Source organism: Gossypium raimondii, chromosome 12 (genome assembly GCF_025698545.1).
Source record: "Gossypium raimondii isolate GPD5lz chromosome 12, ASM2569854v1, whole genome shotgun sequence".
NCBI lineage: Eukaryota > Viridiplantae > Streptophyta > Magnoliopsida > Malvales > Malvaceae > Gossypium > Gossypium raimondii.
In genome coordinates this window covers 52,232,917-52,255,011 of record NC_068576.1, presented here as the reverse complement: position 1 = coordinate 52,255,011, position 22,095 = coordinate 52,232,917, and the positions used below count along the sequence as shown (strand labels likewise).

The window sequence follows — 22,095 nt, the reverse complement described above, 5'->3', positions numbered from 1 at the left end:
CATTCTTTCTCGTATTTTTCTATAGTGTCAAATCAACCAATTTCATTTTCAAATTTTCATTTCAATTATTTACCCTATTAACAAGGCTCGGACTCTGACAGATACGAGGATTCCACCCAAACACGCCAGAATATCCAACCTAAACACACCCGAAATTATTTAAATCCTCCAGAACACACCAATAAGGCATTAAATGCCTCTTCGGATAAACCGAAGCATATAATAATATAATCATCTTATCGGCCGAACTACAAATCTCATCACCACATCACAAATCCAATGGCATGCCATTTGTATCCAATCTAGTCCGATAAGTTAATAGGGTATTATTTTACTTTTCCAATTTTGAATTCATTTCTACAACAATCTCAAATACTCAAACAATTCAAAACATCTATTATTTCAATTCACATATATTTCAATATAGCATTTAGTAAATAGTTTAAGTTATAGTAATACAAACCCGGAATACACGTTTACTCCTCAACGATCTTTTCTTTTCCTTTGGATGCCGATGCCTCGTTTTCCTTGTTAGCTACGAAAATAATAATTATTTTCACTATTAATTACAACATTAAAATAATAATAATAATAATTAAATTTTATTCAATTCCTACTTATTCCCAATTTAATTCTAACTAAGCTTACTTATTTTTCTAACTTAATTCATACTTCTTTTCTACTTAATGTCTTATCATATTTAACTCTACTTTTCAATATTCATAATTAAACCCTAATTTAAGACTTTTTATAACTTAATTCCAACTATGTAAAATTTATAACTTAGTTTACAAATCAATCTTTTATTTATTCTAACTAGAAATTCTATCAACTAAACCCCTAATTTAACAACTTGTTCAAAATGAATCATGTTCAAAACCCTATGGACTTCCATAACCTCCACTTGATTTCAACAAAACTTTGTTTTAAAGCTTCTAAATCATCAAAATTAAGAGAAAAAGAAGCTTTAAAATCCAATTTTCTCCTTTTCTTTTCTTTTCCTTTTCTTCCCCTGTTTTTGTCTCTTTTCTATTTCTATTCTGTTCTTCTTTTGTATCTTTTTCTTTTGTTTTACTTCCTTTCTATATTTCTTTTATTTTAACTAATAGCATTAATAATATATTATTATAAAAAATATTTTACTTATTAATTAAGCACATATTTATTTTTATTACAAGTGTACCTATGTAATTATTACTATTACACATGTCTTCAATTTTTACCATACATTTGTCATCTATTTACTTTATATAATATAATATAATATAATATAAAATAATATACATAACATAAAATTCTCATATTTTTATCACTTATACGCCTATTTTTTTTGTTAATGGCTTAATTGCCATTTTAATCCATTTTATTTTCTATTAATCTATAATTCAACTTTTACCTCTAATTCAATTTAATCCTTTTCCTAATTTCTCTTAATTAAATTAAATTCACCCAATTAATACCTAATTAAGAACTCAACTAAACTCATAATTATTTCAAGTAAAATTTTATTTTTTTATGACTCAGTTTACTAAGACAGAGGCCCGATAATGTACTTTTCCGATGCTTGTAAATTTTGGGTCATTACATCTCTCCCCCCTTAATAAATTTCGTCCTCGAAATTTACCTGAGAAGAGATGAGGATATTGTGCTCTCATCGTTTCTTCTGGTTCCCAAGTCGCTTCTTCCACACTATGATTTAAAGTATGAGAAATGTTCACCACCACAATTAGTTCAAAGTCGGCTTTGGATGCTGATTCAACGATCCGACTTTAACTTAACTAGCGCATGGAAACAACCGTACGCTGAGTATGGGTATACTCAGTGGTATTACCATAATTCAAATTAATAACATTAATCGATAAATTATATACATTTAATTTATGTCTACAATTATTTATTAATTATCTCATACTTTAAATCAACTTGATAATTAATAACAATAAGCAATAATTCAAATCTTGTATTTAATTGTATTCATACCTTATTTCACTATCTCTATTCTATTGGATTTTCAACATCTCATTCTAATAACTCATTTCAATTCATACAAATTCAATCATTTCATCAACTCATTCATTATCATTTTTATTTATATTCAATTTTACACATATGATCTTTTAACACTCAATTTACACATTAAATCCATAAATAAAATTCAATAACTTGTATTCAATTAAATTCACATATTATTTCACTATTTCAAATCATTTTATTTTCACTTGTCATTTTTACATCATTTCATATTACCAAAAACTATTTCATAAAATTTATCATTATTTGTTTCTTGAACCATAATTCTCACATTCCATTTTCACATCTCAATTCAATGTCTTATTTCAAATCAATTTACTTCAATTCAAATTGCTTTTAATTTCCAATCCATATACTTTCAAATATTCACATAATTCATAATTCAATATCATTTCTTACTTCAATTCTTTTATTTTCCCCTATTAACATGACTCGGACTTTGGCGGATACACGGATCCAACCAAACACACCAGTACGGCACCCAGTGCCTCATCGGATAGTTCGAAGCAATAGTTGACACCCAGTGTCTCATCGGCAAAGCCGAAGTAAGTTGGTACCCAGTACCTCATCGAATCTATCCGTAATAAGATGACACCCAGTGTCTCATCGACTCAAGGTCGAAGTATCCCTGAACACTTCCAATCCTATGGCATGCCAACTATATCCGACTCAGCCCGACTAGTTAATAGGGTATTCAAATCATTTTTCTATTTCAAACTCACTTTCGATTCAATTCACAATTCAATTCAAATTCAAATTCACTTTCCACTTTCAAATCAATATACAATTCAATACCAATACACATTTCAGATATTCACATATAATCATACCTCGATTCAATTCAAACCACTTTTCAATCAATACACAATTCACATATTCACATAATTTTAAATCTCATATCTCGATTTCCAATTCACATATCAATTCACAATTCACATATTCACACATAATCATAATTTAATTCACTTTTATTCAATTCATATTTTAATTCATTTTCCAATCAAATTCAAATCACTAATTATTTTTCATTCAATATACATTTCAATACCACATTAATTCTTTAAATTCAAATCATATCACTAGTAATTTCCATTCAATTCACATACAATTCAATATCATTTAATTCAATATCGATATTCACCTTATTTTTATTTACTAAACATATTATTCAAAATTCAACGATAATTACTATTAATAGATTCAATATTAATACGTATTTTTCATTTAATTCAATCATGATTCTTACCTCAATTTGCTCATCATGTATATTAATTTAAAATTTAACAATTAATAATTAAATTCGAATTATGGTAATACTAACCGAAATTTCTCTCGAGTCAATCCTTGTCCACCTTCTCCTTTCCTTTCTCGGACAATGACTCGTACACGACATTAGCTACGTAATTAAACAATTAAAAATCATTAATACTCAATTTCATCAAAATATTTCCATTTATACCTAAACTTTACCTAAATTCTAATTTAATCCCTTATCAATACTAATTTTATTTTCCCAATCCAACTCTATATTCTCTCTTAATTCTTACCATAAACTCAATTTAGCTCTTCAATTTCACCATAAATCCCTAATTTCGGGATTCTTTCAATTTAGTCCCTACTATTCAAATCTTACACTTTATTTTACAATTAAATCATTTACTAACTTCTAACTTGAAATTCAATCAATTTAACCCCTAACACTTCAATTTATTCAACATGAACATCATCTAATAATCTACTAACTTTCAAAATATCAACATAAATCAAGTAGCATTTATCTCTAGGATTCCTAAAACATCAAAACTAAGAGAAAATGGATTAAATTGACTTACCAAATGAGCTTAGAACCTCAAAACCTCAATTTTCTCTTTTCTTTCTTTCTTTTCTTTCTTTCCTTCTTTCCTTCTCTGTTTCGTCCATGCTATTCTGTTTCTATTCTCTTTTCTATCTTTTATTTCATTAGTTTAATATAATAACAATAAAATAATAATATAATATTACTTACTTAAATAATAAGGACATATGTAATCATTACTAATATGTATGTATTTCATTTTTCCACATGTCATCATATACACCATACATTTATCAACAATTTTGTTTATTTGAAATATAATAATATAATTTAATTAATATAATTTACAATATAATAAAATAATAATATACTTAAAAAATTTCAGATTTTTACCATGCATATGCCGCCTCATTTATGGGGCTTGGCATATTTACCTATTTAGTCCTTTTAACGTTTATACACATCCTATGTACATGCCACATTACTAAAAGAAAATATACATCACCAAAATTTGTTGAAGTCGGGTCTGGTTTGGATGCTGATTCAGTACTTGACTTCTACAACTGCAATTGACGAAACAACCGTCTTTGAGTATATCATACTCAGTGGTATTACTATAAATTAAACTATTTAATAATAAGATTTCAAATATTGACCATAATCTTATAAATCACTTTAAATTAAATATACATATTCATATATCATTCCATAGATCTTAAATTTATATATATATGTATTTACATACTAATTAAATTTATAATTTAACTCATACATTCTTTCTCGTATTTTTCTATAGTGTCAAATCAACCAATTTCATTTTCAAATTTTCATTTCAATTATTTACCCTATTAACAAGGCTTGGACTCTGACAGATACGAGGATTCCACCCAAACACACCAGAATATCCAACCTAAACACACCCGAAATTATTTAAATCCTCCAGAACACACCAATAAGGCATTAAATGCCTTTTCGGATAAACCGAAGCATATAATAATATAATCATCTTATCGGCCGAACTACAAATCTCATCACCATATCACAAATCCGATGGCATGCCATTTGTATCCAATCTAGTCCGATAAGTTAATAGGGTATTATTTTACTTTTCCAATTTCGAATTCATTTCCACAACAATCTCAAATACTCAAACAATTCAAAACATCTATTATTTCAATTCACATATATTTCAATATAGCATTTAGTAAATAGTTTAAGTTATAGTAATACAAACCCGGAATACACGTTTAATCCTCAACGATCTTTTCTTTTCCTTTGGATGCCGATGCCTCGTTTTCCTTGTTAGCTACGAAAATAATAATTATTTTCACTATTAATTACAACATTAAAAATAATAATAATAATAATTAAATTTTATTCAATTCCTACTTATTCCCAATTTAATTCTAACTAAGCTTACTTATTTTTCTAACTTAATTCATACTTCTTTTCTACTTAATGTCTTATCATATTTAACTCTACTTTTCAATATTCATAATTAAACCCTAATTTAAGACTTTTTATAACTTAATTCCAACTATGTAAAATTTATAACTTAGTTTACAAATCAATCTTTTTATTTATTCTAACTAGAAATTCTATCAACTAAACCCCTAATTTAACAACTTGTTCAAAATGAATCATGTTCAAAACCCTATGGACTTCCATAACCTCCACTTGATTTCAACAAAACTTTGTTTTAAAGCTTCTAAATCATCAAAATTAAGAGAAAAAGAAGCTTTAAAATCCAATTTTCTCCTTTTCTTTTCTTTTCCCTTTTTCTTCCCCTGTTTTTGTCTCTTTCTCTGTTTCTATTCTGTTCTTCTTTTGTATCTTTTTCTTTTTGTTTTACTTCCTTTCTATATTTCTTTTATTTTAACTAATAGCATTAATAATATATTATTATAAAAAATCTTTTACTTATTAATTAAGCACATATTTATTTTTATTACAAGTGTACCTATGTAATTATTACTATTACACATGTCTTCAATTTTTACCATACATTTGTCATCTATTTACTTTATATAATATAATATAATATAATATAATATAAAATAATATACATAACATAAAATTCTCATATTTTTATCACTTATACGCCTATTTTTTTTGTTAATGGCTTAATTGCCATTTTAATCCATTTTATTTTCTATTAATCTATAATTCAACTTTTACCTCTAATTCAATTTAATCCTTTTTCCTAATTTCTCTTAATTAAATTAAATTCACCCAATTAATACCTAATTAAGAACTCAACTAAACTCATAATTATTTCAAGTAAAATTTTATTTTTTTATGACTCAGTTTACTAAGACAGAGGCCCGATAATGTACTTTTCCGATGCTTGTAAATTTTGGGTCATTACACAGCATCCATCAATGTTCCCGATCTCAAACGTGGTGATGTATATTTCTTTGTGTCGGCATGTACCTAGGGTGTCTAAATGTTAACTATTTTGTGACTTAGTTGTAAACAAGATTATAATTTTAATGTTGGTTGATATATAAGCATGTGTTTGTGTTTGAAGCTTTAATATGGTATGTCAAATTGATGTTTAAGTGTTCATGATTTAGGTAAATATCTGATTGAAATTGGTATGTTTATAATATGGATTAAATGATGTTTAAATTAATATAATCATGGTAGCTATAAGGGTACATTGGTTAGACATTTAGGTTGATTATTTTGACATGTTTTGAAGGTATTTGATTGTATTTTGAATTGGTTGAATGAATGGTTTTTGAGTTGCTTGGTGCCTAAGACTGCATGGAATTATAAACTTGTTATTTAAGGTTCATTTTGAGTCCACATAGCTAGATACACGGGCGTGTGACTGGACCATGTGAGACACACGGCTTCCTAACACATATTTTGAGACTCGAGGGCTCATAAAAAGGATAATATGATTTATTTACAATATTTTTTGTTAAATGATATGAAATGTTCGTATTTGATCCGAAAAGTTTGGTAATGCTCCGTAACCTTATTCTTGTGACGGATAAGGGTTAGAGGGTGTTACAAGGAAACACTAAATTAACACAATACTGATACTTTGAAGTTTAAGGATTAATTTGGAATTTAGATTATAGTTTGGGGGCTTTTATTGCAATAACTCTAGTTATAACATAAAAAAATCTTTATCATGAAACTAGTTTATCACATGCCACGTGTAGGCCAGATACTTGAAAGAATATTAGAAAAGCAAAGACACCGAATCCCCGCCCCCACCCTTTAAACTCAAAGCTAAGCCTAAGCTAAGCTACCCGGCGATTTATCGGCCATGTCGCCGGACCTATAAAGTTTATCCCGATTTTAGCCTTTCTCTCTCTAAAAACTCCTCTGTACCAGTTCTCTTTCTCTCTTTGGCGAAAAAAAATTTAAAAATTAATAAAATTGGGTTTAGCTTAAACATTTTAGCACTTCAGCTCCATCTCTCTGAAATAATAAAGAAGAAAATTGAGAGAATCCTAAATTTTTGGGCCTAGGGTCATTTGCGTCATTTCGCGAGAATGGAAGCGATTATTATCATCGACAAATAAAGGAGGGATAGATAAAAAGGGAAGATGTACAGAGGAGAGAGAGTGTCCGGTGGCTCTAAGGGAGAGGTGGGGTCGGTGGATCGGAACCGTATCAACGAGACGCTTGATAAGCAACTGGAGCAATCATCGCCTTCCACTTTGAGAGCGATCAACGGGAAAGATAAGTCTGCAAACGCCCATCTCATGGGGAAGCATCCACCTGATCATCATTGCGACTCTCGCTCCGCTTCTCTACCTAAAGCAAATGCCTCCGAAGGTATATGCATAATCACATCTCCCTCTTTCAATAGTTAAATTAGATGTCATTTATTTTTTAAAGATGGATTTTTTTTTCCTTGTTTCGTATGAGAAATTACAAGAAATGGAGTATTTTTTTCTTTAGTTAAATTTGCATCTAGGTTTGCACCAGACAATTTGGACATTTTACGTTTTCCTCCAAAGTTCCATTGTATTTGATATCTACTGAAATTAATCACGCTAGAAGATTTTGAAATTTATGTAATTGAGGTTGGAAATAAATGAAATTGAGAGTTCTTATTGATATTAATATCGATGTGGTTGGAAGAAAAATTAGTGATTTGGTGCCATCATTTTAAAGAGAGTAATAAATGATAAGAAAGCTCAAAGATTTCTGTTGACATTCCCACAATGACACCTAACTTTCAACAGTGTGTGCTTTTCTATCTTTAAATTGAGAAAAGAGGCATACTTTCTTACACCAATGTTCTCTTTCGATTCTCCTGGTGCTTGGTGCCATAAGATTATATGTTATATTGGCCAGACCCTGTATTTGAATGGACAAGTTTTGCTCAATATTTGTGTTTATATACATTCAAATGAATGAAGTGTCAGTACTGAAAGCAAGTTGGTTTTAGCTTTTCCTATTTTGCCATTTTTTTTGGAAGTGTTCAATTTCCAAAATCAAGTAATTTATGTTTTATAACCTCTTCATATACTGTTTTGTAAAATTATATTTCTATTTATTCATGACTATGCATCAAGTGGATTTCTTTTTATTGCAAAAGTATTGCAAGACTTGTGGTGTTTCTGTGATCCCCTTTACATTTTTGACTGCATTATCTAGTTTCTTTTTCCGAATCATGTTTTCTTAGTGAGGGTTGTTACATTTTTGGTGTTTGGTAACATTGGTTTCGTATTTCTCTTGTTATGGACATATGCTGATGCAAATTTTCATTGGATTGACTGCAGATGAATCTGAAACAGACAGTGAAGAATCAGATGTTAGTGGTTCTGATGCGGATGACACATCTTGGATTTCGTGGTTTTGCAACCTACTTGGAAATGAATTCTTTTGTGAAGTCGATGATGACTACATTCAAGATGACTTTAACCTTTGTGGGCTAAGCAGTCAAGTTCCTTACTATGATTATGCACTTGATTTGATTTTGGACGTCGAGTCCCATGGTAAGCTTGCAGTTCATTTCTTCACATGTCAAATCATTACTTCTTGTTCTTGGTGAAGTCTTTCTGTGCCATTGTTCTGTTATTAGTTTGAGAATTGAAAGTGTTAACATTGTCTATTTATGTTCTTTGAAGCAGCTAGTTTTGTGATACAGTTTTATTCTAACTGTGTTAAATCAAATACAGTTTTTTTTTTTCGTATTTGATATTCTTGATATAACATTTAAATTTAAGGGGAGCATGTTATTTATGTCATTTAGCAACGTGACAAGTGTCTATTTTATTTTTCTTGCAATGGGTAAATTTGTCTTAGGTTGAAATTAATAGGGGATATGTTTACAGAAGAGCAAAATGAATTAGTTGAATCTGCGGCAGAGATGCTTTATGGTTTGATCCATGCTCGATACATATTGACAAGCAAAGGAATGGCAGCTATGGTAAGATGTTTCCCAAGATATTCATTGTGATAGTTCCTTATTTTCTTATACATGTAAATTGGGCAGTTTATTACAATGGAATTTTTTAAACTTTTACAGCTAGACAAGTACAAGAACTATGATTTTGGAAGATGCCCTAGAGTTTACTGCTGTGGACAACCTTGTCTTCCAGTTGGTCAATCAGATATTCCTCGTGCAAGCACCGTAAAAATATACTGCCCTAGGTGTGAAGATATATACTACCCTTGGTCCAAGTATCAAGGCAGTATCCTTTTAGCCATTGAATTTGTTTGCTACTTTTTGTTGCATGCATTTGGTAGGGAGATAACATGCATATCATGAATAGGCTTTCATTTCTACCACTCCCATGCATTTATGATATCCCTCTATCGTTTTGGACATTTCCTTATTGTTCCTGCATTGGGTCTTAAGTTCCTTTTCTAGGAATCTTCTAAACTTCCATGAAGTAATGATATAGGATCTATTGGAATAAATACAATCTTTAATAAATATGAAGTGGATATCACTCTTACATCGTAGTATATGTCACATAAAGGTCCTGATACATCATCATGGGATCAGTGTTTCTTTTTCCAAAATTTGTGCTAGGAATGTTGTGGTTGGAGTATGTAATGAAGTTACCTTTATTCTATCTAGACATTGATGGAGCCTATTTTGGGACCACATTTCCAAACCTGTTCCTGATGGCACATGGGCACTTGAAGCCACAAAAGGCAACTCAAAGCTATGTTCCAAGAGTATTTGGGTACAAGATCCACAAGCCATAATGCTGGAACTAAAACCTCCTTCATGACATTTTGCCTTCTAATCTGGAAGTAATGGTTTTGAAAGATGAGGGATAGTTGAGTAGTCTTTCATAGTCAAGTTTACCGGCCTTTTTTGTATGTTCTAAAATCTAAATGGATTACCACAAGGCTTATTTACAAACAGCAAGTGTTTAATTCTTAATTTAGAAGAGCCTTTCATTTGAATTGATTCTAGGTAGAGTAACCATTAATACCGTCCGGCATCTGTTGTACTTTATCGATTGATTTATCAGTGTTTTCTCTGTGTATTTCCTTGTACTTAAAACGTCTGTTATATGTTATCAGCATTGACATAGTGGAACAATTTGCTAGGCTTTTTAGTTCATACATTTCTTTGCACGTACACGCAATAGGAAGAGATCAATGAGGTTCATGGGCTCTTAGTTCAAACAGCTGCATTTCAAAGTTTTAAACCCCTCGACTCTTTTTTTTTGGACTCAACCCTCTGCTTACAAGTGATTCGACTTCTGAAGCCTATTTTGGACAAAAGGATGTGTCTTGTTTTGTGTGTGTATGTGTCTGTGTTTTTGTCATAATCGTGTGCGAAGTATTATGTATTATATAAGTTTGAGTTAATAAGTAGTTTAGCCCTTTGAATTCATCCAAAAGTTGGTACCTGAAATTTTTTTCAGTCACTCAGGTTGGTCACAATAACATTAGTGCTAATGTGGCATTGGTTACCAATCCTATAGTGACATGTGTGTCTCTTAGTATGGCGATATAAATTAAAAAAATTATATCTTTTAAAAAATATAATTTTTTAGATAAATTTAGGTACTAATTAGGTGCTTTTTGGACAAATTTAGTTGACAAGTTACATGTTACCCTTAAAAAATTAATGCTATTATCAAATTGGGGTAATGTGAGACGAAATACAAGTTCAGGTAGTATAAAAAAAGTTCAGATATCAATTAGGTATTTTAAACAAGTTCAAGGTGTAAATTACATATTAACCTATAAATTTTGATGCAACTGTATAATTGTATTATATTTTATATTCAATACATGGTAATATTTTGAAAACCAAATTGATAGTTGAACAAACTAAACTATCGATATTCAGTTTAACAATAAAATTATAATAATTAAATATTTAATTAAAAATAAAAATTATAAACTAATTTAATGGTCAAATTTTTGTTTCAAATTTTTTAGTGTTCGTCCAAAGATTAATTTAACTTTTTTCCGGATTGGTATATTGACCAATTTTTATCTTCCTACCGATCCAACAAGACTAATAAATAATGTCCAAAGATGGATGGATAGAACAATGATCTCAAAGTATTAATCCAATAAGAAGAAAATTAAAAGACATTAAGGTTTTATTTCTCATTATTTTCAAAAGTGATTTTAGAATTAAAAGCGCTTTTGGAACTGTAAATAATAGTAAACAAATAGTTTTTGCAATAAAAATGTTTTTAACCCAAAAGTGAAAACAATTTTTCAGTTTCAGTTTTGAAAAACACTTTTAAACTAAGTGATATCTTCAACCCTTATTTATAATTTATCTAATATATATTGAGTATATAATTATTTTTCTATTTAGATTTATTTTAAATATATAACATTATATACTTAAATTTATAATAATTACATTTTAATAATATTTAAAATATAAATTATAAGTTTAAATTAAATTTTACAAATAACTAATATTGATTGCTTACAAATGTTTAAAATTTATATTTCAGATATTGAAATATAAATAAAAATTACAATAAATTATTTTTATGTTTTTACTAAAATATAATAATATTAATGAATTTAAAATTATTTAAATACATATTTTTACTTTACAATATCAAGTCTAAAATAAATATTTTATTTTTCAAAAATACTTTTTAACAACAATACTAAAATTTAACTTTTAAATCAATAGGAAGGTACTGATATTCGAAGAATCTCAATTACTCCTCCACTCCCAACTGTATTTCGATGAACAGCATTGGGATTGGGAAGGTTCTGAGAACATCCAAAGATATAAAATTAGCCCACTCAACCAAATCTGCAGTTCACATTACAGGCTCATTCCCATCGAATGCTTATAAAAGAACTTAACAGGTCCAAGCTAAATACATACATACACGAACTAATAAGCAAATATCAAAGGTGGATGCAGCAAGCATTCGAGTGGGAAAAGATATTGGGCTTGGGTGTCAATTTTTGCGATGAAATCTGATGGCAACAGTTCAATCAGCATTTTGGGTGGTGATTGGATTACTACCACGTCTCCTTTGCTCTTCCGTTTAACGTTTCTCATAATTTGAAACCCATGGCAACGGTGGTGGATTCATTTCGAGAGTCGATTTGAATGAGAGGAATGTCCCCAGAAGAGGCTAATCCCAAGCCGATAGCATGATACTGGAATCTACAAGCCATTTGAGAATAAAGTGTGCCTTGAACAAGGCCCGAGTCCATCAGGGCTCAGGTGATATGGATTTGAACAGGAAGGCGGTGGACCAATTTTTCTCTCATGGACATGGTGAAATTGGGGAACAGAGTCAGGACCACTGCTCCAGAGTTCAGCGTTGTCTCCACCATCCCCAAACAACCATGCTGATGATTTTTGTATCTAGAATCAAGCAAGGCCATTCTAATGGTCACAGGGAGCCCTCTTCTGTTAAGAAAAGTTAAAACCAGCTGAATGGCTCCGACACGAACATAATTGTAGCTGAAGTCGAATAGTGGAAACTGATGTGGAATGTCGAGAGTGAAACATCTCTTGCTCACCGGATGTGGAAAAAACCGTTCGACTAGGATAGATTCTTTGGGCATTTTAGGACGGCTAAGGCAATTTTTAATAAATTTGAAAAAGGATGTTTAAGGCTTAGCTAAATCCTTGTAAAGATTATGATCAGGAAGTAATATACCGTGGATATCCTCATTTGGAAAATGCTTGCATAGCAACTTGGAGGTTGATTTTTCAGAGAAGGGGGAGGAATGTAGAAGAAATTTTTTGAACAATCAGAGGGTGAAGAGACTTCAGAATTTTGCAGTGCCATAGCTTTAATGGAACAAAACTGGATACCTGCTTCTGCCTATAATGAACTACCTCCTATGCCTTGGTTACAATGACGATGAGTTTAGAGATCCCGCCCCCCTTATTCTTATACACAGTGTGACGCATACATCACACACAGAAGAGAATAAGGACAATCCTGCCTACCCAAAAACGATAAAGAAGCTAGCACTGGTAAAAGTTTACATAATAGAAAGAAAGAGAACAAAATAAGTGCCGTACTTAACACACGCATGTAAAAGTATCTATGCAGAACAGATCACCCAAATTCATTCAACAGAAGTCATTCATTATTCAAAAAAAAGGGGCATAAGTTGTTCAAGCCAAAGTTCAATAGCTTATCTAGAGATCAACTCGAGTTGGAACTTGGTGATAGGCTCATCACTCCGTTCATCACTCTGTTCATGCTGGGGTCAGCTCTGGAATTCTGAAGAGATTTATGGAGGGTTCAGCCACTATTGCAGCATTCTCAAAACAATACAGTGACAAATAATATGAGCAAGACGAAGAATCAAGAATGCCATAATTTGATGTGAAGTTAACAAGATAATGTCGAATGGAGCAAATAATTGAGCTTAAATAAAGTTCTAAAACCAGACTCAAATATAAAAATGAGAACACATAGTACGAACATCATTGTCAAAAAAAGGTCTCAATTAAGTCTCATAGCTAAAACATGCAAAACAACATCCTATGAAAGTAGAATATAAATCAATCACCAGTGGTTGCTCAGCTCTCAGTTTGCTCCCTCAGCCTCCTGATGGTACTCCTCACAGTCACAGCGCTAGCAGTGCTGTTAAATTAACAAATGCAGCAACCAGTAAATTACCTGGGCATCCAAAGAAATGAAATTGAAGTATGAAGAGGTAAAAAATGTATCTTTACTTCAAAGTATAAGCACCGCCTGCTTTGACTTTTCCGCAATCCTTGCAGCCCCAGATACCGACGGCTTTTCTCTTCACCGCATACTGTGGGAGCAGAGTTTATTAGAACAAATACATTCTACTCAAATAAAAAAGTGCAATAGATACAAAATTTTCTCAAAGTTTAAACAAAGAAATGCACCAAAAGGACAGGCAAAAAGCAAGGGCCTCAAAATATAGGATCAAATGGATAATGCACCAACCTTTCCGCAGAACTCACAGAAGTACTTGCTGTGTTGACTAACCTCCATCTTCTTAATTTGCTTCCTCAAACTGGCACCATAACGAGTACCTTTATTACAAGGCAAAAAAAAAGGAGAAAGAAATCAGAAACTTTGGGAATTTTTAAAGACGGAAAATCCCATTGTTATTTCAATTAACTGAAGAGTCTATTACAATGAATAAGAACAAGAAATGAATTTGGATAAATCTTATAATGGTGACAAGTTCCAGCAAAATCAAATCACAGAGCTACCGATTAGTACTGATCTTTCCTATTCCATGAATGCTTTCTACTTAGAAACTCTCTTTAACAAACCATAATAAAGTAAGACTTCAAAAATTTTGCCTACCATATTTTCCAACAATTCCAGCCTTCTTGGTTCTCTTTGTCTGCAACATCAGAGAAAGAAAGGAATTAACTAATTACAACAAAATAAAAAATTAACACAAATTCATCACCTATTGATTTCTTCCTATTCAACTCTCCACACAACCACAGTAAGAGGCTATAAACTAAAGCAATCCTAAATGATAGGATAGTTCAATTCCTCAGTGATTTACTAGCCAAATTTGACAATGAATCAAAATACATAAGTAAAGCTCAGAACAAGTGGCTGAAATTGAAACTGAAGTAACTTTATGAGTAATCAACAAAAGTTATTACCAAATTTTGTAACATAATAGCTCAAGTTCCAAGTGATTTCCTTCTACTTCGCCGTCGAATAGTAAATAACTTTTTCAAAAAGAAAATGAAAATATGAAGAGAAAGCATGACGACATTGCTGAACCATTCAACCAACAACACAACCAGGACGCAATTTCTACTTAGCTAATAAAGGAGGTTTCATCATCTTTAACTTCTTTTTCTTCGTTAGCTGACCAACTACTTCAATGGATAAAACTTTCTATGGAAAGCATTTTCTCAAGAAACAAACATATCTACAGATATACACAGCTAAGAGAAAGAATCTTTTTTTCCCAACATAGGAAGTAGAGAAATACCATTGTTGTTTGATTGGGAGGATCTCTGACTGTCTGGACGCTGAAGAGAGAAACGGCTCGTCGAGAGAATCCAACAAAATCAAAGAATAAATTAGGGTTTTTGCTCGGTTCTTATAGAAACTTGAAATCAACGGGAATTTTGAATTTTAGGCCCATTTCTCATTCTAATTACAATAAGGCCCAAAGCGGTTATCATTTCCTCTCCCATTTTTTGTGCCCGACTTTTTTTCCTTTAAAAAAACACAATTTCTTGTATTATGATAAGAAATTAATTTTTATGATGTGGATTGAGTTTCGATTGTTATGGTTATTATTGTCAATAGAAGAGAATGTGGGCTCGAGTATGTTGAAATGTGTTATTCTCTTATTTATGGGTTGGGAAAAGGGTCATTAATAATTCTAGGCATTATGTCAAAAATATATATATATGATCAGAACCTTGGTATATATTGATATTAAATATCAAAGTTTGAACTTTGGTAACCAATACACGTTTGATTGGAATGTAGGATTCTTTCCTTTATTTGAGAGAATACAAGATAATTTAATATCATTTTATTAAATTATTATAGTATTTTTATATCTATTTTATGATTCATGAAGACTAATTTTATCATTATTTGTGATCGTCTCTCCTAACAACATCGTCTTTAAAGTTTAAATCGATATTCTTCTATTAGAAGTACAATGTGGCATACCATTATCAAACTATAATAAGAGTTAGTTGATTATGAAAAATAACATTGAGCTAAGTTAATAATATAAAAATGAGTTAATACAAAGTTTAATGACTTTAAATTTGGTCAAATTTTGCTATTAGTTCTTTTGCTATGCATAATTTGTGGATTTAGTTATTATATTTTAATTCGGTCAATTTTAGTCCTTGTATTTTTGTATTTTCAAATTTCAGGTCTTGACCCAAATGATAGCACTTAAATCTATTTGGTTAAATTATGCTATTAGTCTTGATTTAATCTATATTCTCCAATTTGACCATTCTTAATTCCTATACTTTTGTTTTGAAATTTTAGCATTCACGCAAACAATAGTTATCCCATTAACTCACCTTTTTAGAGCAATGTGGAAATAATAAATCATACGTCATTACATATATGATAATATGTTTGTCGTGTATGATTTTATAAATGATATAATTTAATAAATTTAATAATTACCCAAAATTAAAATTCCATAATTGAAAAACTTGAGGAAAAAATTATCAAATTAAAATAAAAGAATCAAAATCACAACTTATACACAATATAAAGACTAATAGTAGAATTTGGCCGTACTTAAAAATCACTGAACTTTGTCAACAAACTAATTTTTATTTGTTAAATGTTCTGCTTCATTCAGTTGATGTGTGGTTTGGCTCGGTTTGACATTATTCTTGTGTTGCGGACATCAAAGCAATAGAACAAACAAAAGATACATCTCTCTGATGGGCCTAATGAAAGCTTTGGGGAAGAAACTGTCTTGCGAGCTTCGTGTAGGTAAGTATATATACTTATATGATTTTAGCTGATTGAGTTATGCTCAAGTTCAAGTCAAATTTTCGTGTAAAAATACCGACACTTATAGCCACATAGGTACACTTCCTTCCTCACTAATCGGTGTTCTCTTCGGGCATCAACAATACATTGATGAGCTAACTTGCTTGCAACTAATATTGTATCTTTTAGTTAAATTTTTACTTTTAGGTGTGTACATAACAATTCTTTTGTGATTTTAAAAAACTTTGTGAATTAACTCGAGTTACAGGCGTAGTTTCTGATTGTGTTAACCGTACCTTTTGGAGTAATAGATTATCCCTTACTTATGGATCAAATTGATTATTAAGCAGTCAAAATCGTAACAGGTATTCCGAAAATTATTCTGGTAATAGGATTATCTTTGGTAGAGTTATTGTGTGGAAGTGCTAGTGTGGCACAATCCGTTTTGACCCATTTTTATAATTTATGCACTTTTGTATTATCCATTTTTACTGATATATTTATGTTAAAATATTTCTTAATATTATGTAAGTACGACATTTCTCGTTAAATATAAAGCATAACTATATTGTAACTAATAATTTATTAGTTGGGGAGGAAAAACCTAAACCCATATAGTTTAGAGTTATTATCTTATGGTAGGTTTAGAAATTAGTTGAAGGTGATAGTAAGAATATGAAAATGAGTATTCAAACAACATGAATTCCTGTTTATATGAAAATGACAGTAGTCCACCCACCATAATTTAAATGAAAATACCACAATGACACAATCCATAGGTCAAATCACATATATGATAACTATAAACCAGCATCCATAATCATTAGCCGACATTCTTCAGTGTCATCATGATCAAAATATTACGCTAGAATCCACCACAAATTTAACAGTTTAATGAACATGAAAAAGAAACAAGGTCAATGGTTGAAGACAGTCCCATAAAAAAGTAGAAAATTGTTTTAGTAGCAGCCTCTAAATGTGAAAGTAATAAGAAAATGTGGAGGAAATTAATAAAGAACTAAGGAAGTGAAATCTTCATGTTGACAGAGTTGTGTCAGCCGTGTTGAAATGAATGAAAAAGGTACGCGGCATATTGTTGAAAATTATAATCATATCCTACTTTCCTAAGCAGAAAATAAATGGAAACTTGGATGAAAGTTAGTGTTGTTTTCTTCGGTTTTCGGACACTGTTCCATTCAAACAACAACAACAATGTAAACGAGACGAAGATGGTCCACTTGTTTTTAATTGTTACTGAATGCTAATTAATAATTCCATACAACATTTACTAAGAAACCAAACAAAACGCGGTATAGAGTAGGATTATTTTATTACTAGCGCCAACTTCTTCCCTTTCAGAAATGTCAAAACAGTAGTGCTTTAGGGACGCTTTAATAATGCTTAAAAAAATATTTCGAGCTTCAACAATATTTTTAAAAGGAAAGTTGTGCTAAATAAATTACTTTTCGTTAAAATTTTTTATTTGTCAGAAATATTTTTCAAAAGCATATCTAAAAAGTAGAAGTTAAAACTTTTAGTTTTTCCTCTCTCAAAAATACTTTTGGTGGTTAATTATTTTTCAACTCTCTAATAACATAGTACTTTCCTTTTTTTCTTGGTACTTAATTACAAATGTGTTAAAATCATTAATTAAAATAAAAATATTTTTAAAATACTAATTACAAATATTTAAAATTTAATTTATATATTCTAATTAATTTTATAAATAATTAATATTTATTACTTAAAAGATTTAAAATTTATATTTCATATATTAAAATATTAACAATAAATTATAATAATTTTTATATTCTTACTAAAATATAATAATATTAACTAATTTCAATACTAATCTTTTCAAAACAACTGTACATTTCTATAACATTTTTAAAAAATATTGCCAGTATATTTTTCCTTGAGTGGGCCTTCCTTTATTTCTTGATCCCATCTTCTCTCATGTCATTCATGTCCCATCCTTTTCATTGCCTTAATTTAATCTTTTATTCACGCCACTTATTTCATATATTTTTCTCATCTATCCTCACGGTAAAGGAGGATTCAGGTGTATATTTGTCCGGACGGGGTTTATTTTTACTGTTTCTTGTCTGGGTTTCACTTTTCATTGATTGTTTCTACCCTTTGTTGTATTAAAATTCCATCTCTTTATCTTCATTTGTTATATATTTTGCTTTTTCTTCTCCATTTTCCACTCCTAGGCACCAAGACTTTTCTGGGTCCATTTTCTTTCTCTGATTTCTTCCTACTTTTACTCGTTCCTCGTTCAAAATTCAGTTTTTCTCCTTGGGTTCATAAGTTAAATGTGAAGTAAAGGTTGCAACTTGATAGAACAAATTTGAGGGTAACAGGAAAATTTTTTGATTTTGATAAAAACTTAGACATGAAGTGTTTTTCTATCTTCATCAAGGACAAATCAAAGAAGAAAAGAGAATCAAGAACTGCTCCTGAACTGAGAAACCAAAGTAAATCGGATAATTCAGCCCTGAGTCAGACTCGGACATCATCAAGGTCTTTGCCATCTCCAAGGAGCATACCAGAGCTGTACAAAGAAAAAGAGCATAATTTGAGAGTTTTCTCTTTACAAGAGTTGAGGGATGCCACACATGGTTTCAACAAGTTGTTAAAGATCGGTGAGGGTGGTTTTGGGGGTGTTTATAAGGGAAGTATTACTCCTCCAAATGGTCGAGGTGACCCTATAGTTGTTGCTATCAAGAAGCTCAACACCCAGGGTTTACAGGTACTTGCTGCAAAACCATTTTCTTCCTTTAAATTTGTCTGAAAATTCAGCACTGTAATAGTGATCTGAAAATTGAACGTGGATAATGACAATAAATCGTAAAAAAGAGAGAAAATAGAACACATAATTTTAATAGGAAATTGGCTCACACAACTCTTGACTTACACCTCTAAATCTAGTGAATAAGTACTGTTCATGTGCTGTAAGGCTGATTGCAACAATGATTGGACCATGATACTAATAATAAACTTGTAATGATCCAAAATATTTTGATCTCAGACAAAGATACCGTCAGCCATTCTTGCTTTGGACCATGAGATGTTTCTCTGTCTGTTTGTCTGTCTAGTAGCTTCCAATATCACTTTATTTTGAGAATCGTTTCTGTTTCTTATGGTATTTTGGAGTAACCACATGTAGGGTCATAAGGAATGGCTTGCGGAGGTTCAATTTCTCGGAGTCGTTAACCATCCAAACTTGGTAAAACTTTTAGGATATTGTTCGATAGACGGAGAAAGAGGGATTCATAGGTTGCTGGTGTACGAATACATGCCTAACCGGAGCTTAGAAGATCATCTTTTTAAGAGGACACCAACTTTACCTTGGAAAACAAGGTTAGAGATTATGCTTGGTGCAGCACAAGGCTTGGCTTATCTACATGAGGGATTGGAAGTCAAGGTACATTCCTCTTTTATTCATATCACTTCATTAACGATGGTTATCTCTGATCTGCCTTGTGGCTATTTGTACAGGTGATATATCGAGATTTCAAGTCCTCAAATGTGCTCTTGGATGAAAGTTTTAAGCCAAAGCTCTCAGACTTTGGGCTTGCAAGGGAAGGGCCAACGGGTGATCGTACTCACGTATCCACTGCGGTAAGTAGATACTGAATTCGGACTTAATTCAATGTCTGCGAAGCATCTTCATTGCATCCTTCTTGGTTGGCTCCACTGTTCCGCTTTTCACTGACTGTCAATATCTTTTTAAGTGGTGCTTTAGTAGCACTAACATAGCTCTTTAGCGCATTAGGCACTCATTATCACTAGGATACTAAATAAATGGTTTGTCTTCTTTTGTTAAAGGTGGTCGGAACATACGGATATGCTGCCCCAGAATATGTGAAAACAGGCCATCTCACAATTCAAAGTGATATATGGACTTTTGGGGTGGTACTTTATGAGATCCTCACAGGGAGGCGAGCAGTGGAAAGGAACCGGCCAGCATTGGAGCAGAAGCTGTTAGATTGGGTGAAAGAGTTCCCTCCTGATAGTAAAAAGTTCAGGTTGCTAATGGACCCTCGACTTGGTAACAGTTACTCTTTGAGTGCAGCGCAAAAGGTAGGAAAGTTGGCTAATAGCTGCCTAAACAAAAATGCCAAGGAAAGACCAACAATGAGCGAAGTGGTAGAGAGCTTGAAGCAAGCAATACAAGAACCAGGAGGAAGCTCTTCAGCCAACAAGGCTCCTCCTCTTACACCCTCATCGAGAAACGGGGGGAAATAAACATACTTCTGATCTGATGTTTTAGCAGATAACCAATTAAGAAAGCATATATTAGCGACTAAGATGTCTTTTGCTTTTGTTTCACTGGTTTGAACTATGAATCCGTGGATATTTCACTGTGAATGAGAGCCCTTTTCTTCATTGAGGTATTGACCATTTGAAGAAATTTTTTAGCATAATGTATGCTTGTAAATTATATCAGCCATCATAAGTTATTATGCATTTAATTGATATTTAAATTTCTTTGTTGATCAAAAAGGCATTGTTTGCTGATATCATTTTTGTTGGTTGGATTCTCCGTTGGTAAGAAAAAAAAAAAAAGGCTTTTATCCAACATTTCGGGCGGCGGCCACTACGGTATTAATTTAGAAAATTATTTTAGGAAATGATCATTGCTCATTTTGTTATGGTCAGTCAATTAAAATTAAAAATGTTTTTTAATATTTAAATATTTAATATTATAATTTTTCTGTTTTTTAAAATTTAAATTTAATGTTTTTATTTTAATAATTTAATTGTTAAGTGATATTTTTTTATTGGCCAAATCATGCCACATGAGGCTTTGTCATTGGCCAAAAATTGGCTAACGGGCTTTTGTTAACAATGGTTACGAAATGGATCAAAAATAGAGAAAATTGATATTTATGATATCAAATTGAGATAAAAAATTTAAATACCAAAGTGAAAAAGTGAGTATATTTTAAGGGCAAATCGTGAATTAAGCCAAGAGAAAAAAAAACATGTTCCGTATAGTCGCGGGAAAGAAATAGAAAACGGAGAAAAAAACGGTCTCATTCAAAGTTCAAACCATTGCCACCGCCGGTGTCTTACTGGTATGATATTTGCTTTTTTGTGTTTTTGGAAGAAAAAAAAACTTTTATTCTGGTATGGATTCATGTTTGGCAGAGACTCGGGTCGTAAAGAACTCGGGGACTTGATCGAAAGTCTTCGCCGTGTTTGATATTTGTTTCTTCTTCTTCTTCTTGGTGAGAGATCCGATTTGAGGATGCTTCTAGGTGGACACAGTATAGGCATGTATCTGTACTTCTATATATTAGCTATTAACTGCTAATTAGGATAGTCTGTTTTTGTTTCCTTTGCGCAACCATAGCCTGAGGTGGTTTGATT

At 31.3% G+C, this 22,095-nt stretch overlaps 3 protein-coding genes and 1 long non-coding RNA gene across 8 annotated transcripts; 2 read left to right on the top strand and 2 right to left on the bottom strand.

Moving 5' to 3' along the window:
- Positions 1-3,984, bottom strand: LOC128035604 (uncharacterized). 3 transcript variants are annotated; one of them, XR_008192105.1, is made up of 4 exons: positions 3,864-3,984; positions 3,353-3,427; positions 1,625-1,778; positions 1-535 (listed from the first exon to the last, which is right to left on the bottom strand). It is a non-coding gene; the product is annotated as an uncharacterized LOC128035604 (long non-coding RNA). The 3 variants fall into 3 exon arrangements; XR_008192107.1 differs by having other exon boundaries at positions 1,625-1,689; XR_008192106.1 differs by lacking the exon at positions 1,625-1,778.
- A 3,060-nt stretch (positions 3,985-7,044) lies between these two features.
- On the top strand, positions 7,045-10,381 carry LOC105765053 (casein kinase II subunit beta-1). Of its 3 annotated transcripts, none has more exons than XM_012583954.2 (5): positions 7,045-7,624; positions 8,578-8,793; positions 9,133-9,227; positions 9,327-9,492; positions 9,885-10,381. In XM_012583954.2, the coding sequence occupies exons 1-5, from the start codon at positions 7,393-7,395 to the stop codon at positions 10,013-10,015; spliced, it is 840 nt and encodes a 279-aa protein (XP_012439408.1). In that variant the 5' UTR covers positions 7,045-7,392; the 3' UTR covers positions 10,016-10,381. The 3 variants fall into 3 exon arrangements, with proteins under 3 accessions (XP_012439408.1, XP_052481768.1, XP_012439407.1); XM_052625808.1 differs by having other exon boundaries at positions 9,118-9,227; positions 9,327-9,451; XM_012583953.2 differs by having other exon boundaries at positions 9,118-9,227.
- Positions 10,382-13,341: 2,960 nt separating this feature from the next.
- LOC105765052 (60S ribosomal protein L37a) lies at positions 13,342-15,356 on the bottom strand. Its single transcript, XM_012583950.2, has 6 exons — positions 15,221-15,356; positions 14,569-14,608; positions 14,200-14,288; positions 13,959-14,041; positions 13,793-13,866; positions 13,342-13,500 (listed from the first exon to the last, which is right to left on the bottom strand). The coding sequence occupies exons 1-5, from the start codon at positions 15,221-15,223 to the stop codon at positions 13,803-13,805; spliced, it is 279 nt and encodes a 92-aa protein (XP_012439404.1). The 5' UTR covers positions 15,224-15,356; the 3' UTR covers positions 13,342-13,500; positions 13,793-13,802.
- Positions 15,357-18,766: 3,410 nt separating this feature from the next.
- Positions 18,767-21,146, top strand: LOC105765051 (probable serine/threonine-protein kinase PBL19). The gene is made up of 4 exons (XM_012583948.2): positions 18,767-19,468; positions 19,886-20,143; positions 20,218-20,340; positions 20,548-21,146. Exons 1-4 carry the CDS (start codon positions 19,112-19,114, stop codon positions 20,965-20,967), a joined length of 1,158 nt encoding a protein of 385 aa, XP_012439402.1. The 5' UTR covers positions 18,767-19,111; the 3' UTR covers positions 20,968-21,146.
- The last annotated feature ends 949 nt before the right edge of the window (positions 21,147-22,095 follow it).